Source organism: Colossoma macropomum, unplaced genomic scaffold (genome assembly GCF_904425465.1).
Source record: "Colossoma macropomum unplaced genomic scaffold, Colossoma_macropomum, whole genome shotgun sequence".
Classification (NCBI taxonomy): Eukaryota; Metazoa; Chordata; class Actinopteri; order Characiformes; family Serrasalmidae; genus Colossoma; species Colossoma macropomum.
Window position 1 is genome coordinate 20,987,599 of NW_023494787.1, and position 17,667 is coordinate 21,005,265.

Here is a 17,667-nt window from a genome sequence, read left to right on the forward strand (position 1 = left end):
CTGAAGAGTGAGTTGCGGTGTTGTAAAACTTGTTTTCATGGTATCAATTGAGTGACCTTGTGAACTTTTTTAAAAACAAAATGTTTCTGTTAAACTGACGTCTCCCTGGATTATTCTTAAGGGCATATGAAGATGTGCTGGGAAGAACAGTAAGATGCGAGACAAAATTACTTGATGGACATGTTTTGTATTTCTCTCTCGCTGTGTTTTTATGCAACAGAGTGTGGAGTTCTCACCTTAAAAGGAGCTTTGCACTGCTTTGGCTGCTTCTCTCTGAGACTGCTTAAGTGGCTCGAACCTCTTTCTGATTTTTCTGTTGTGGCAGAGACAGGGAGAGTCAAAAGGAAGTCTAGGAAATAACTGTAGATTGTACATGTTTTGAAGGAGGGGAACTCTGCTGGATTAAAATCAGAACAACAAGGATGTTACCTATATGCTATGTTATCACTCTGTCCTGGACTTTGGACATCTGAAAAAAACGGTCACTGCTGCTTTTGTTTCCTGCATGCCCCAAAACAAAAAGACTGATTATGTTGCCAGGAAAGTGCATCAATTTGACTAAGACATTTCCTCTGATATGCTTGAGGTTAGTAACACCATTCTTTGTTGGAGTCAACAACTCTGATCCTTTCCTACCAATGGATATTTGCCTGGATCATAAGCATGGTAACTTATTTACCTGATGATTTTGTGGATCAGTGTTCAATAAATAACTGGAGAGCTAAGACTTGAAGACTTGAGCTAATAGTAATTCTTACAACACACCAACACTCATTAGAGGCTTGTGTGTGTGTGGAATAGTGGGTGCCCCGTCCCGGCCCCTTAAGTACGGGATGGGGAAGCCTCTGAGCAGGCCAGACTGCTTGCGGCAGAATCCTAGGTGTCTTGGGAAGGGCGATGATGAGGAGGCCTACATCGAGGACTGCTATGTGCCGCAGCGCTCCATATATGACACCATGCGGATTAATGAGCAGATTGACCAGGGCTCAAAGATCAGCCAGCCATCTCGAAGCACCTTGGGCTCTGGAGGAGGTGAAGGAAGCACTCTTTCCAGCAATGGGACATTAGGAGCTGACATTGGAGGAGTGTTTGTGGCACGAGGGGGATCTGCTGATGCAGGGGTAAAAAAGTTAGATGAAAGAGTGATTTTTGATGCTCTGAAATTAACCAGTGACCCTCAGAGCATGGCATCTGTGGGAGCGGTTAGCTCTAGCATTGTAATTCCTGCATCAAACTCAGCTGCTGTTGGGGCAGCTGTAGTGACCAAGAGACGGCATCATGGCAGTGACAAAAAAGACAACCCAAATCGACGGTCCTGGAAAGCATTTATGCCCCCAACTTACCCAGAATTTGCTGAGCGGCTAGAACTTTCACCTGCAGAGGGAGAAGAGAAGCGTTTGTCTGGGGCAGGGATTCCAGTTTCTCCTCTCCATTCCCTACCCTCCATACTGACTGCCCCACCCTCTTCCACATCCACCCCTCCTCTTCCTCTTTACAGTCCCTCTCCTGTCTCCTCTAGTGGTCATCAAACCCCTCCTGCTTCCAACTCTCCAGCCATCACTCCATCTGTAAGCCCCATGTCTCCCCATCCACCCCTTCTAGTCAGGCAAAAACAGTCACCCCAGTTGCACCCTCATCACCCTAAACAAATCAAGCCCACATCTGCTCTGCCTTCCTCTTCCAAAGAACAGCCACCATTACAGACATTTCCACTTGTACAAACCAAGCAGGATACTACTAGCTCTCCACAACCCAGCCCTTGTATTCAGAGACCATCTGAAAAAAACAGAGAGAAAAGCAAGTCAACTGTGACTCCCCTACTTTGTGTCAGAAGTGTTTCAGAAGAACAGCCACAACACTGGGATATAACTGCAACTAAAACATCTGACTCTGAGCGGGACTCACCGCTCCTGGAGCATGATCAGGATACTGCTCCACTGATACCTCCAAAACCTGTGTTTTGCCCTCCCACTAAAGCTCGTACCTGGCCCCGCAGTATGGGAGGTGCCAAAAGAACATTAGGCCAAGGAAGACTAATTCACAACTTACCAATTCTACCACCCCTGCCTCCTCTGCTTGGAGAAGACAGTGACCTTGAAGAGGAGTCACTATACCTGCTGGATCCTCCCTCACCTTTCCTGCAAGAGGGAGAGGGTCTAAATTATGGTGGCCTACCACTCTCTCCATGCCTCAGCCAAGAGGGGGGTGATGAGGGCCTGTTGGGTTGGCCACCTCCTACAGGTGAACTACGGGAGCGGACTGCTTCAGAACTTCGCTTTGAGGAAGATGAGCGTAGAATCTTGGAAGAGCTAGAGGAGGAGGAAGAACAAGAGAGAGAGGAAGAAAATAAAAGAGAAAGAGAAAGACTAGAGATGGAGGAAAGAAACTGGCAGGCAGTACTGAAGCTGGAGAGCCATGAACCAACCAGTATTTCCTGGGAGGTGGAGGAGGAGGAATCTCAGTTGCTGGACTGGGAAACGAAACAGCTGAGTTCAAATCACAGGCCACTACTTACCCCACCAATAGGTTTTGGAGGCTCACAGGCAGCCAGTGTTTCTCCTTGCCCCAGCTCAGAAGCAGGATCAGATGATTTATTCCTGGAGTTGGAGAGACAATGTATGGAAGAAGAGGGAGAAAACTCATCTGGTCTTGATTCAACTTTTGTGTCTCTCCCCACTGAGCCTCTAAATGAATGTTATACTCTGCCTAGAGTGGAGGAAGAAGAGGAGGAGAGAGAGGTTGAAGCTAACGGGGATGACATCCTTACAAAGGGCACTGATCATATAAACCATACAGATCCTTGTCATACTGAGCCAAATGGGTTGCAAGTACATCAAAACCTGTCCGGTGAGGACATTGGTCATACACAAAGTTGTGCTGCTAGTGAAAGCAGGGACCAAAGCCTAGAAGAGTCACCCGTGTGTTTATATCATGAGAGTGACAGTAATGTCAGTTCTCAACAGGATCAGACTTCAACCATGCCTGCCATAGACACTTTAGATGGACATTTATTAGAATCGGACTCCAGTGGAATTCAGATGTCCCACCTAGACAGAACTGCTCTGTCAGATACAACACAGGCTGACTGTGAAAGACCAGAGACTGATTCAGACCTGGACAGTGGAGCATCTTCAGATCAAGAGCAGGTAGAAGAGGAGGAAGTTATAGAGAAAGATGAAGTACCTGTTGGCTATACCTCATCATGTCACCAAGACACATCTCCAAGCACAGATAATCTGTATGTAGAGAACACTGACTATGAGTTACATATTTGTAAATCTCATTTAAGTACTGAGGATATTACACAACCATTTTCTGGGAGTTTTGATTTAGCCAGTGACATAGGAAAGGCAGTAGAGAGCAGCAAGTGTCACATGGTCTCTCATGTGGAACTGAAGCTTGTTGATGTTTCCTTAGGGGTGACCTGTGACCAAGAAGGGATGTTGTCAGTTTTAGAGACTCAGAGTAACACCTTAGCAGTAACTGAGATGGCTGTTGCTACTAAAGACATGTCTGTGCATGAGTCAGAACTAGCAAATGTGGATCAGACCCCAAAATCAGATACCTCAAACTTTCTAGTAAGCGCACCCTCAGAAGAAAAAGAATCATCTCCCCCCTCTTCAATGCCCTTCTCAACAAAACAGGAATCAGAGAGGGACGATCATGAGAATGCTACAGATGCGTTTGTCGCCACTGACAGCTTTGTTTACTTGGCAGTAGCAGTGCCACCACATTACTCTCAGGATTGTCCCCCATCCCCAGTAGTGGAATCCACTCCACCTAGTCCTCTTCCTAAACCATGCCCTGACCCAGAAGAGGGGGCTTTTCTCTCCTCTGATAGTTTTGTGTATTTGGCTGCTCCTGAAAGACTCCCTCTAGTGTCTGATGGGGGTTCAGCCTGTGAGGCTTGTCGAGATTTATACTCAGAGTCTGAGACAAGTCAATCAGGAGTGGACTTCGTTCTTGGATCAATGACTGGGGATAGTGATTGGGACTCAGATGGGTCAAGGCCGGACTCACCACACACATACCAAGATCAGTGGGAGCAACTTGAACCAGGTCTCTTACATGGACTTTTTAGTGAAAATGAGTGTGAACCAGGAGTGGAAGGGGTCCCTGGACCATGTGAGAAAGATGGTGAGGTTGCTTGTGGTTCAAGGCACCCAGATGAAGAAACTTCAGTCCTAAAGAGCTTCAGCAATGAGGTAAAGAATTGGTGTAATCTGTGAGATGTTCCACATTGGAAAATAGTTACAGTTTATTTGCTTAGGTGTCAGGCCTAAAGCCAGAACACAAGAAAATGTCTAACAAACTTGTCTGTTTTTTCTGTGCCTTCTTTCTTGCTCTGTTTCTCCCACAGAAGAACTTGGTTACTACAGTGGTGGTATTTAATTTAAAATCTATTGCAGCATTACAGCAAAATTTTCTTGTTTTGTTTCCATGTCAAGTCATTTTTAATAGATATAGGTTCTCTTTATTCTTTCTCTGTGTGTGCATGCCACCATACAGAATGTTCAGTATTACTGCCTTAGTTTTTTCTAAATGTGATATATGCAAACAAGTTGTAGAGTTGTTTAAACTGACATCAGTTAGTAAGCCACACCACACCTTTTTTGGTCAGAGTGCAGTAAGTGGTGTTTATGCTTGTGAATTGTTTGTGTAGCTTAATGCAGATCACAAATTTGAAAATGAGTATGCACATATGTTTAGAGAATTAGTAGGCTTGAAATTGGTTAAGACCCTTGTTCAAGTTAGCATGCTTGGGTTCATGTTTGTGCAAACCTTTGTTTCTGTTTATTCTGCATGGTGCACATGTAAGACATTGTTTATTTTATGTGATCGAGAGCAAGAGATATGTATGAGACAGAGATGGATGCAGTTTTGCTTAAGTACTTGTAAGGATTCCTCACATAATCTATGTGTGTGTTTGACAGTCTTTCAGGCTGTTGTGACTGGTCTGGTGTCTGCTGTTTGTCACGGTGGCTGTGACATGTGGCTGTGAGATTGGCTGATATAGTCCTTATGGACTCCTTACTGTTATTATATTACTAGTTTTATCAAATGCAGTTGCCGAATGTGACTGGTCACCCACATCTCATTTATCCCTTGTCCTCAGGATGAGCAACTCTGCTTTTCTGCAGAGTCACTGCTTCTCTTGTCCCTCAAATGTAATCACCTTCAGGGCCATGGGCAGAAAGGATTTTAATTACTAGGAGGCCAGGATGGATCAGCAAGCAAATGGTATTTTAAAATTAGAAAGACCATTGTTGGGTTGAGATAGTGAGACAAGGCCAAAATAAAATAACTTTCTAAAAGAGTACTTTCTTTCAAAGTGAAAACACCTCTGAATCTCTGTTTGCCCCCTTCCCTGCCCTTCCCCAGCTGTTGTCCGTTCCCCTCCTCTATGCTGCAGTATGAAACCACTTTTGTTGAGATAAGGAAGTGAGAAATAAACGCAGGGCTTTTAGGTTAGCTGCTGTTGCTAGTAACACCCAAATGCTGTAGAAAGTTGTTGAGAATATAAATAGATGATAAGAATGTGCCAGCCCTATCAGTGCTGGACTCTGCAGCCGAACTTGTTCCCGCAGTACCGAATGGGAGGGGACCACAGGGGAGACGTACATAGTCTCCTAAGGAAAGCTCTGGGATTGAAACTGTAGTGAAATTACGTAGTTAAGAGATGACAGATGTAGACTGAGAAATTCTCTGTGATTTGATCACAGACTAGTTGTTCATCAAACAAAAGGATTCATGTCTGTACACCTGGTAGTACTCAAGATAAGAGCTGGCCAAAGAGATAAAGCTGTTAACCAGGGAGGCGTCAGAGGAAAGGCTCTGCGTCTCATCTTAAACCCTTAGATGCTTTACGAAGAATAACATGGATGGATGACATAAAGGTAAACATGAATCTCTAGAGAGAAACGAGAAACTGTAGAAAGGGAGGAGCATGCTGGCAGGAAGAGGGCCGGTATTATGGGATCTGGTGACACAGGCCTATTTGATTATTTTGATAATGATGGCACTGAAAGACAGCTTGTGGGAAGCACCTGTGGTAGGAGACTGCAGGAAACAGAGAGGGAAGGGCTTCAGCCTGAACACACTCTCTCACACACAGACAGAGCTCAACAATAACAAAGCATTTATGTCACAGATTTTATTCTAACCTTCTTGGTTTAGTGCCTCTGAATACAATCAACCATGTATTTTAAATATTTAAAAATATTTCCATGGTGGAGTGTTTAGGACAGAACTGAAACTGAACTCGGCAAGGCAATTAATTTTTCTTGTATTGTAACTTTCCCTCAAGTCCTGTTATAACATTTGTGAGGTTTTATGCACTGCAGTCTGTGTAGTTTTTACACTCTGACTTGGCTTAGTTTCCATACATAGATTATATGGACTGGGAATGAACGATATGTTCTGAAAACTTTATCACTGTTTACATACCACATTACACTTTTTTATTTAAAAAAAAGTAAGCACTATTCATTTTTTCATGGTATGGCAGCTTTGTTTCTTTATTTCAGCTCTACCAAAAAGTATAGTATATTGTCTTTCTTGCTTGTTTTTTTCTCTTCAGTGTTCTTTTTATTTTCGCTTTTCTTATTTTCGCTTGCTAGAGATTGTAGAGGTGTATTTCAATTCCAGTGAGATTGTTTAATGTCATTGTCACATGTAATGTGTTTGTCTGCATGTGTGCCAATTTCCATGGTGAATTACGTCAGCTCTTGATGAAATTATTAGTTCTCAGGGAGGGCTGTATTAGAGCATTAGTTGTAATAATGCCGAGTGTATGAAGGGGTGTCTTGGAGAGAGGCCATTTCAATTCTGCCTCACCCTGCATTTAAACTTCTTAGTTACTTAGCACTTTCTCTCTCTCTCTCTCTCTCTCTCTCTCTCTGGAAAATTGTGTGAATTATTGATTAGTAAGAACTGCAAACATTTTGTTTCTTTCTTTAAGATCAAGACTTGTAATTTATATGACTCAACAAACCAACAGAGACTCTGATGCAGCTTGCCTTTTTCTCAGTACTGAAACGTGGAGCCCAGGCAATGCAAACTTGTGGTTTAGACTGAAAGAGAGAAAAAAAAAGAGTAGAAAGCCTGGAATTGGTAGATGTTGTGGGCTGGTGGTGGGAGGGAAAGCAGCCAAAAATGGAAGATTGGTATGTGTTGGACATAGTGAGAAACAAAAGAGGAGTCTAGTGAAGTTGTAGAGAAGGAACAGGGAGAGTAAGAGGAGATGAGCACAGAGAGTCTGTGCATGTGTGCAAGACGGGCTGGTTGGCCTGCTGGCCTGGTTCAGAGAGCTGAAGAGGAATGAGAGGCATCTGAGATATTTTCCAGTGCTCTGCTTCACAAGTAAAATGCTTGAAGCCTCCTCTGCCCTGAGCTGGCCTGAAAGTGATGGACAAAGAGGGATGGAGGGAGAAAAGAATAGTTTAGTACAGCAAAAGTGAATCAAAACATATATGCAAAGAAATGTTGGTATTAAACCGAAAGTTTTGCTCCATCAGGCTATATTTAGATGTCTGCTGAAGATGATCAGATCACAAACGGATGAAATTAGCCACATAGCTGGATGCCTGCACTTACTCCTGTTCTTGTCGATGTAAACTACTACATGCGAGGACTGATGTGTCTGATGGTAGGAAATGAAATGGGCCCTGTTTGGGCAAACACAAGATGGGTGGAAAAAGTAATGCTTAGACAACTTCGTACCACTAGGACTCTTTTTTCTAAATGCACACACTTGTACATACACTCATATGCACACATGCTGCGTTGGAGAAAGAGGGTGGAGTGGGGTCATGGCTGTAGCTCATTGTTATTGAGGCCGACAGATTTCCTGTTTAAGGCAGGAGCGACGCCACAAAGCAGCTGTGTGCATACACACGCAAACAGGATTTTCCCCAATAGAGACAAATGTTGTCTTGTCATTTCTTTACCTCTTTCAAGAATCTTTATCATTGTATTGTATTTAACATATTTCATGTCTGTCTGTCCCATGTGACGTCACTACATCAGGACACCACTATTTTTATATAAAACCTCACATATAAAATCTCTCATACACATACAGCTTATTTCTTTTCAATTCTGTACCACTTGCCTATCTAGCCCGAAACTTCAGTTGCCAACAGAGTGTGGGGTGGATTGTATACTAAATACACATCTGTAACTGTTGCATTTACCTTTTTTTGTAGACGCTCCTATCCAGAGCAATTTGAAATGGTACCTTAAGCAAGTGTAGTGTGAAGAATTGTGCAAAGTATTTTTCTTGGTATAGCAGTATTCATGGTCTCTGTATGGGGGGGGGGAATTCTGGTCTCCCATGGGTAGCACAGTGAGTTATCTACTGTGATGTTAAATACTTGAAATCAGTAACAAGTGGGAACTACTTGTGGCTCAGAACCAAATTATTTTTGTTTTAGAACACATCACTGTTTTTCAGAAAAGAATGTGATAGTAATGGTTGAACATGAAAACACCTATGAACTGTAGAAAGCCTCTGCTTGTTCTTAGACATAAGTGAGATTATATGAGTGTGTGTCCCTTTGCAGCTCACTTTTTTTCCATTTTGCCCACCTTCTTATTCTTGTGTTTTGCCCTTTGGTGGCTGCCAGTTGTGGGCTGCCCTTGTGTTTTGCTAACCATCAGCTAATGTGAATTCTCTGTATATTGTTGTGTAGTGCATTTGGTCGACTGAATAATACCCTTGTTCTGTGCTTAAGGCCTGTGATTTGGCCAGAGAGTGGAGACAGTTAGTTACTGCTTTGTTAATTGTAATTGTTTTGTATTATACGGTCCCTGTTCACCCTATAATTTCCCCCTTTGCTCTCTGTCTCTCCAGGCTGTGGAGCGAGAGCAGATAGACTCCATCCAACCTAAGCTACAGCATGTAAATGCTGTGGGTCAGGGGCTGATCCAGAGTGCAGCCAAACACACAGACACGCAAGCCCTGGAGCATGACCTGGAGACCACTAACCTGCGCTGGAACTCCCTCAACAAGAGGGTACGACTTGCGCTTGTCAATTGTTTGTTACTTTATTCTTTAACCAGTTAACAAATTATGCTTACGCTATGTGTTTGAATGTTCCTTTAGGTTGCTGAAAGAATCGCTCAGTTGCAGGAAGCCTTATTACATTGTGGGAAATTCCAAGATGCTCTGGAGCCACTGCTGAGCTGGCTGAGTGACACAGAAGAGCTGATAGCCAATCAGAAGCCACCGTCCGCTGAGTACCGTGTGGTTAAAGCACAAATTCAAGAACAGAAGGTGAGGTTTCTCACATGAATGAGGGAAAGATAGTTTCTTTTTAAAATAAATTTAGTCAGAACTAGTGATGACAAAAAAATTAAATAAAAAAACAGACAGGAAGAAAAGAAAGCTGAGCTTCAGCTTCACCCAGAACTTACATTGAATTAAGCCAGTTCTCTGTGAGAAACATGTAAAAACTTTGAAGAGAAAACTCAATTAGAGCTTTGTGTAAGTAGCATTTTATATTAAAAACATACCTTTTTCTTGTTTACATTGATATGTCAAATGAATGAAGCTGTTCTGAGAACTCGTGTTTTGGGGTTTTTCAGTTGCTGCAGCGGTTGCTGGATGACCGACGGGGGACTGTAGAGATGATCATGGTGGAGGGAGAGCGCATCGCTGCCACAGCAGAGTCACAAGACAGGGATAAGATCCAGAAGCAGCTGCAGAGCCTAGGAGAGCGGTGGACAGACATATTGGAGAAGGCCAGTGGCAGGTAAAAGTGCCTAACAACTGCATCCAGACTTAAAGAACCTTCATAGTCCTTTATAATACAAATAAGCCTATTTAAAAACATGCTTAATAAGTATCCACTCACACATTTGTGTGTACTGTTGTCACATTCCAAATATGTCCTCACCACCTGACCAGTTGTACAGTGGTTAGACATGCATTTTCATGACTTTTTCATATGGATTACCCACACATACAAACTCTCAAACACTGACCCTTGCTCCTCTCCCAGGCAACGGCAGCTAGAGGAGCTGCAGGTGCTGGCTCTGCAGTTCCATGAGACAGTGGAGCCTCTGGGAGAGTGGCTGAGTGCCACAGAGAGACGCCTGAGCTCCGCTGAGCCTATGGGAACACAGACCTCCAAAATCACCCAGCAGATCAGCCGCCACAAGGTACTGCACATCACTGCCATATGATCAATGACATGAATACACTGGTACCTCATCTGCAGGAGAAGAGCGTGGCTTTTCTTTTCCAAAGTATTTCTTCTCCAGAAATACTGGTGTCAAAAAGAACTGATGAATTCCAAATGTGTCTCGGTATCTGGAGGGTTTTTTTGGCAAGAGCTAGTGAGCAATGTAACTTACCATACATTTTCATGTGGTTTAGAAGATCCCATGTGTTCAGTTGCCCTGGGAAAATGAATAAGAAAATGTAGCCTCTGGTCAACCCCAGCTTGGAAGACACACCTCGGTTTATCTTTATTTCTGTCATGTTTGTGGAGTTTATATTGTTTATATCCCCATTTCATATTTTTATTGTTTTCAGTATTATCCATACAACGTTTTATGATGTCAGTGTTTGATTTTTGGTTGTTTATTTGCGTAGCATTTTTTCATTCATTAAGCTTTTATCAGTTGTCAGTTTTTCCATCATGCATGGTCATTTTTCCTTTGTTCTTTCTTTTTTCTTTTTCTTGTCCTTTCCCCATGTCATCTCTCCCCCTCCCTTTCATATTCTTTTCTGGGAAACACCTCAGGCCCTCCAAGAGGAGGTTCTCTCTCGGGGAGCGGAGGTGGACCATCTTGAGGCTCTTGGCCAATCACTATCCCCCCTTAGCTGTGCGGCAGATCGTGATTGGCTGAGTGAGCGTGTAGGGGCGATGCGCAATGGGCATTCTGAGCTGCGTGATTGGTGCACTCGCCGGGAGGCCATGCTGGAGCAGGCCCTGGCCAACGCACAGCTGTTTGGGGAGGAGGAGGTGGAGGTGCTGAATTGGCTGGCTGAAGTGGCCCAGCGACTTGCTGAAGTCTCAGTGCAGAGCTACCAGCCTGAGCTGCTGGCTGAGCAGCACAAACACACTCTGGTATGACTGTGCAGGGAGTCAAATCACAGTCTGGGAACGTCTGTGTTTGAAGTGTTTTTTTTTTTTTCTTCATTTATTGGACTGAAAGTATAATAACATGTTAACAAATTGTTCCTGTCACAAGAAACAGTTGTTTCTGTTACAAGAATAGCAATAAGAATAGCACCATTTGAAAAGCCTATCATTTTACTTTGTCTGCATTTCACAAATGGCCCAATATTTTAGAAAGCAAACCTTCAATTAGATCAGCAGATGTTAAAGGGAATTTATAACCAAATATTCCTTGTTTTTTATTGTAGTGTGTAAACATTGTTTCATAATATTCTGTTCAGACTGCAGTCCGTATGTGGAAACTAAGCTTCAAAAACAGCACAATGATGTCCTTAAACCCATGGAAACCAGTGCATTCATGACATCTCAAAAACAATGTTTTTAATTAGTTGATTTTGTGATGTCATGAAATCCAGTGTATTTACATATATCCGCCTATTCCACCAAAAGCAGTTTAGCTCTGCCCATGAGTGTTTCATGCCCAGACTCCATTTTGATTAGGGCACATACAGGGGAATCAGAACAGAGGTCATTTACTGTATATATATGAGTATTAAAAGCACAGTAACAAATACAGCCTGCATAATTCTGAATGACAGAGAGATTAGAAAATAGTCATGTGAAAATGAATTGACTGTTTTGGCAGATAAAACTACACTAACATCATAAGTGGACCTCACAGAAAAAAATACACAAATGTAGGATATGGACCCTTTCAGAAGTTTTCTTATGACAGTGACAAAATGTATCATACTAACTAAGTAAATTGCAGTTTTATAGCATTTCCCCATTTGGTCTCTCCTAGTCTCTGAATGAGGAGATTGTAAGCAGGAAGAAGACAGTGGACCAGGCCATTAAAAATGGACAGTCTTTGCTGAAACAGACAACAGGTATGAGCGCACCACTGGATCCTGCAATAACTCAGTTTTTCTGTATGTTTTCTCACTATTCTCACTGTTCTGTTTATTAGGTGAGGAGGTGCTGCTCATCCAGGAGAAGCTAGATGGCATAAAGAGCCGTTATGCAGAGATGACAGCAGGCAGCAGCAAGGCCCTTCGCACCCTGGAGCAGGCATTGCAGCTCGCTACTAGATTTGCCAGTGCTCATGAGGACCTCAACCAGTGGCTGGATTCTGTGGAGGCAGAGCTTAACAATGTGGAGCCAGACACAACACCAGCCTATCAGGATAGACAGAAGGTAAGAAGAGCTTTTTTGGTAGCTAGTATGTTTTAGAAAACTAAAGACAACTCATTTAAAACCTTATCATCCAGTGATTGATCTTGTTATTATAACTACAAAGAAACTAATATTCAAGTTACGTTGGTATGAGAGTGAGCAACCTAAGTGTGTGTCTACATTTTATGTAATTTCTTAGACTGTGTTCATGTATGTGCTTTTCTTTTTGTTAATCAGGAGCTAAAGTGCGTATCTGCTGAGAAGCGTCTGGTTCTGGACACTGTCAATGAGGTGGGCAGTGCTCTGCTGGACCTGGTGCCGTGGCGTGCCCGTGAGGGCCTGGACCGCCTGGTTGCTGATGCCAACCAGAGATACCGACAGGCTGATGAGACCATCACACAGAGAGTGCAACTTGTGCAGGCAGCCATCCAGAGGTCTCAGCAGGTACTGTACTTTTTCTGTCAGAAAGTACAATTCACAGTGTGTACTGCATGTCCATTATTGTTATCTGTCAGCTTTTCTAACGGTTTGTTTTGTTTAGCTCCTAATTAAGCCCCTAGCTTATGTTGCTGGCCTATCTGTGGGGAGACTGAAAATATTGTCTCTGTAACAATTGTGTGTAAACGTTAGTATGAAGAGGCAGTGGATGCGGAACTGGCCTGGGTGGGGGAGACGGAGAGGAAATTGGCGTCTCTGGGGCCTCTCAGTCTGGAGCCTGATGTGACTGTGGCTCAGCTCCAGGTCCAGAGGGCCTTCAACATTGACATCATCCGCCACAAGGATACAGTGGACCAGCTCCTCAACACACGAGAGGATATCCTGGAGAGCTGTAGCGAGCAGCAGAGAGAGGCACTCAAGGTGAGAGAGAGAGAGAGAGGGAGAGAGAGCTGAACATTTTGACCAGCAGAGCAGTAAAGTGTTTATAATTAACAAAATTTGATTTCCTAATATGTACATCCTTAAGTCCCTCATAGCATAAATAATACAGGCTCAGTGTAATTGCAAGGGTCCAGTCACTCAACTTCCTGATAATTGACCACCCATGTTTCATTCTTGGCTCATAGGTAAAAACAGACTCACTGAGTGCTCACTATGAGGCAGTCAGTCAGAACCATGCTGAGCGCTTTTCAGCTCTGGAACAGGCTCAGGTGCTGGTGGCCCGTTTCTGGGAGACCTGCGAGGAGCTGGAGCCCTGGCTGGGCGAGACTGAAACCTTCATCTCCCAGCTGCCCCCTCCAGCCATTGATACAGAAGCCCTCAGACAGCAGCAGGATCAAATGAGGGTGAGTGTCTGGTTTATAGTACAGTCCCAATTCTTACTTTTATCACACACATCCTCTTCTAAATGCATGACCTAAATCAGGACTGCCATGTTCAGTGACTATGCCTTAATACATGTGACTGTAAATATAATACATGGACTGTTGCCAGTATTGCTATAAGCTAACTATACTTCCTTTGCCTTTTTTCACATGCTGTAAAATTTATTACTCAATGGTCCTGTTGCCCAGACCAGGATTAACTTTAAGCTTATGTTAAAAATAATTTACATCAGAGATTAACCATTGGCAGAAATTTAGTCAGAAATTTAGCTGGCCCTAAATAGAGTTGCACACACTGTTGTGATAGGACTGTCTGTCCAGTATTGTCATGTGTAACGCCTTAACTGTTTGTCACAGAACTACACTTTAATATTTGTCTAAACTACTCAGTCATGTACTTTTGTGTATTGTTGTGTATACCATGTACATTCCTCTTGCAGAAGTAAGAAAGCTTCTCATTATGATGTTCTTCTGTAATGACAAAGTGGAATTGAATGGGATACATCTGTTTCTTTTTCTCTATCGTTCTGTTTTTCACATACTCTGATCAAATCCCCTCTACTCACTCTGTAGCTTCTGAGAGAGTCTATAGCTGAGCACAAGCCTCATATCGACAAGCTGCTAAAGATTGGCCCACAGCTAGCAGAGCTGAGTGCCCAGGAGGGAACAACGGTGAGGCAGCGATACAGCGGTGCTGAGAGACGCTACCTGGCCATAAAGGAGGAGGTCAAAAATCGAGCTACAGCACTGGACGAGGCATTCTCACAGTCAGCACAGGTACGTGTTGTTATTATTTACACATGCACTCCTAGAAGAAAATATTATGCAATAAAAACAAGAATTCTATCACAGCCATATTGTGTCGTACATGCACATCATCTGTCCATGAGCTCCTATTGTCAAGTAATCTATTTTTTTCATTGTCACATGTTAAAACTGCATTCCTACATTGTTATAGTTTTTAAATTGCAAATCTGTTATGTTTAAGTGATAGGTATTTTGTAGTGCACTGTAATCATTATTGATTTGGAATGGCATCATCAGAAGTTTGCTGAGTGTTTGTTATTGGTATGCTTGCTGGCTTGTTTGCATGCCATTTGATTAACGCATTGTTTGTTTCTCCACCCTGTCCCTTTAACTATTTTGTACTGTTACTTCACTTGTCTGTGCGCTCCCCTTTTGCCCCACCACCCCACATGCTGTCATCTTCACCCCACTCTTGTCCTTTATTTCACTGTCCTTGTATCCCTGTTCCACTACCCTTTTCCATGCCTTGTTGCATCTCTCCTCCGTCTTCTCACTCCATCACTCCTGTGTTTGTTAAACCCATCCTTCCATCCCATCACTCATTGTGGGTGTGCTGTGTGTTCATCATCATCACTGCTCTCTGCAACACCCTCAGCTGGTGGAGGTAAGAAATTCTGTTACTCAGTGAAGCAAATCTACACTCTATACAGTATACTTGTGAGTACTGATGTGAATATGGCATAAACCCACATCAGCTTACAACTAGACTTTAAAGTAGTTTGTAGTAGGCATGACCAGCATGACAAGATTTATTGTTATTGTGATAAATTATGTCAAATTATGTTACAATATGCTTTTCTGAGCCAACTGTATGTTTAGTCCTGTTTGGATTTAGTGCAGTGCAGTATGTATTTTGTAAATGTGGCACCACTGGTTCTTGTTCCTGCTTATCAAAGCTCAGAAAATTTGTAGTATATTTTTGCCGTATCACCCAACCTATTTTGTAGACATTATTATATGCAAAACTGTGAGAAGCCTAAACACTAAACCAAATCAATTCTCTTAGTCCTGCTATTATCTTTGGGCTCAATTTGACCTCATTCAGTGTTAAACATCTCTAAACAAATGGGAAAATAAATGATTGACATTTTTTTTGCTTTATATTTAGTGGCTGTTCCTAATTAAGTGGGGACAACTGGGTAAACATAAAATTTACATGATAATATTTTTTCAGTGTCATGTACACATGTTCTATGAAGTCAGTTTGACCCCAGGCTGTTTTAGCTGCATAAAACATGAGAATTATCAACATTTTACACACACTTGTGTTGGCTGTTTTTATCGCAGTCACTATAACAAGCAGTTTTATAATCTTCAAAAAAACTTCCCTCTGCCCTAATATACCTATAGTAGATGGATTACCATACCTATAGAAGCACACAAACCACTGATAGTTCACATGACATGGAGAAGGGGACACCCTTCTTTGCTATACAAAACATGGTCTCAGCATTTCTTTCATTTGCTGTACTGTGAAAAGACCTTTTTCACAGTCACTGTGTCGTCACATCCGGCTGTAAATAGTAGCGTTATCAAACTTCTGCCTACACCATTTTACAGAACAGCAATAGAGGGTCTCCTGTTTTCAGCCTCCCTCAAAAATCGTTCTACGGCCTTTAGCACGGTTAATAGGAGGGCAGTTGGCATGTCTGGTAGCTCTTCCAAGATGAGCGGAAAGGCTAGTCTGACGTGACTACAGCACGTCGCGCAAAACTTAAAAACATTTGAACTCTGTATGACCCTGCGCATCCGCCACTGTGGACTGTTTTTACCACTGTGCGGAGCTCAGGGGCGAGTCCGGTTAACAGAGTATGCTGCGGCAGATGACTGTGCCGCACGCCCCACGTTTGAAAGTGCATCTCCGTATCAAAGCAGCTGCGTTCAGACGGTGGAACATACTCCTCAAAAAAATCTGCGTCTGAACAGTGAGGAATTGGCCTGAGACAAGTTTTGCAAAGTAGAGAAGGAGCCAAGTGGGTCTCTGTGTTCAAGACCACATCACACATCCCTAAACAGATCTGCACTCACTGTGCATCATTTTGGAGGAGAAAAAGTCCTTCAGGTTTGATTCTTTCTACTCAGCCCATGCAAACATTTAGCAACATTAGCAAGTGCCCTGAAAACCATAACCAGCACAGAGACACAGCATCGTATTTCTACATTACAGTGAACTAATCACCAAGCTACAGTGGAGAGGAGTCAGTTTCTGAAGGTTTTTAAGCTAACCTCTGTGATGACAATCTCCAGGATTGTAACCACACCAGTGAATAAATATGTCTTGGAGCTGAGTGTTTTTAATCACAAATGTGAGTAAATCTGTCCTACTGTATAGCCCGAATTCACGCCACAGCTCAGTTTTACTCTTTTTTGATCGGTTGTCTCGTTAAAAGTGACACATGACAAGCGAAGCTTTTCAGCTGAAGTTGAACATTTTTAAACTTGATCGAGTGGAAATTTAGGTGAGGCTGTTCAGTTGAATTATTGGTGCTTTAGGAACGCAGAAATGATGTCAGACGGTATCAGCCATTGTTTACAGTGCAACCGGAAGCCGTTTAACGCTACTATTTACTCTTCCACATTAATGAACATGGAAGTGTGAAAATGGTCCATAACACCTGTGTTGATACCAGTTATCGTTGACTGTTTAGCAGAATGTCTATAAATACCAAGGTGCCACAGCTCTGATTTCAAGTCAATTTAAGCTTTAGCCTTGATTGCACCAATGTTTCTCTGGCATTTCTCACTCCTCCTCTTAGTTTATCTCAATGTCTTCCTTCCTACTTCTAGGCCTTTGTTCACATCGGGTTCTTAGCATAATGGACCCCTTTTTCCTCTTCCCCCTCTCTCTCTCTCAGTTCCATGATAAGATGGACCCCCTGCTGGAGACGCTTGAGGGTGCGGTGCAGCGCTTGAGGCAGCCACCTCCCGTGGCAGCAGAGGTGGAAAAGATCCGTGAGCAACTGGCTGAGCACCGGGCGGCTGGACTGGAACTAGACAAGCTGTTGCCCTCCTTCAGTGCCCTCTGTTCCCGCGGAGAAGAGCTTATCACTCGTGCACCGCATGATGACCCTGCTGCCCAGGGTACGAATTCCTTTTTCTGGTGAAAAGGAAATGAGTTTATATTGTGAAATAAAATTGTTAAAAGGGAATCAGATGCGGCATGAGTATGACATTATAAAAATTTAATATTAGTATGTTATAATACTTGAGTAGAGTAGCATACTGACATGAAT

General features: G+C 42.9%; 1 protein-coding gene across 11 annotated transcripts in view; it reads left to right on the plus strand.

Moving 5' to 3' along the window:
• The window catches only part of macf1a (microtubule actin crosslinking factor 1a), a 177,855-nt gene that overhangs the window by 139,991 nt on the left and 20,197 nt on the right, over nucleotides 1-17,667 (plus strand). For 7 of the 11 annotated variants that reach the window (XM_036566392.1, XM_036566393.1, XM_036566394.1 and 4 more), the window contains 13 exons: nucleotides 8,855-9,016; nucleotides 9,107-9,277; nucleotides 9,589-9,755; nucleotides 10,005-10,164; nucleotides 10,752-11,078; nucleotides 11,935-12,019; nucleotides 12,100-12,326; nucleotides 12,543-12,749; nucleotides 12,936-13,163; nucleotides 13,370-13,588; nucleotides 14,201-14,404; nucleotides 15,030-15,038; nucleotides 17,290-17,515. In XM_036566392.1, coding sequence (XP_036422285.1) covers nucleotides 8,855-9,016; nucleotides 9,107-9,277; nucleotides 9,589-9,755; nucleotides 10,005-10,164; nucleotides 10,752-11,078; nucleotides 11,935-12,019; nucleotides 12,100-12,326; nucleotides 12,543-12,749; nucleotides 12,936-13,163; nucleotides 13,370-13,588; nucleotides 14,201-14,404; nucleotides 15,030-15,038; nucleotides 17,290-17,515 — 2,392 coding nt within the window. The remainder of the gene's footprint in view (nucleotides 1-8,854; nucleotides 9,017-9,106; nucleotides 9,278-9,588; nucleotides 9,756-10,004; nucleotides 10,165-10,751; nucleotides 11,079-11,934; nucleotides 12,020-12,099; nucleotides 12,327-12,542; nucleotides 12,750-12,935; nucleotides 13,164-13,369; nucleotides 13,589-14,200; nucleotides 14,405-15,029; nucleotides 15,039-17,289; nucleotides 17,516-17,667) is intronic. The other 4 variants (XM_036566399.1, XM_036566398.1, XM_036566400.1 and 1 more) reach the window with 1 other exon arrangement.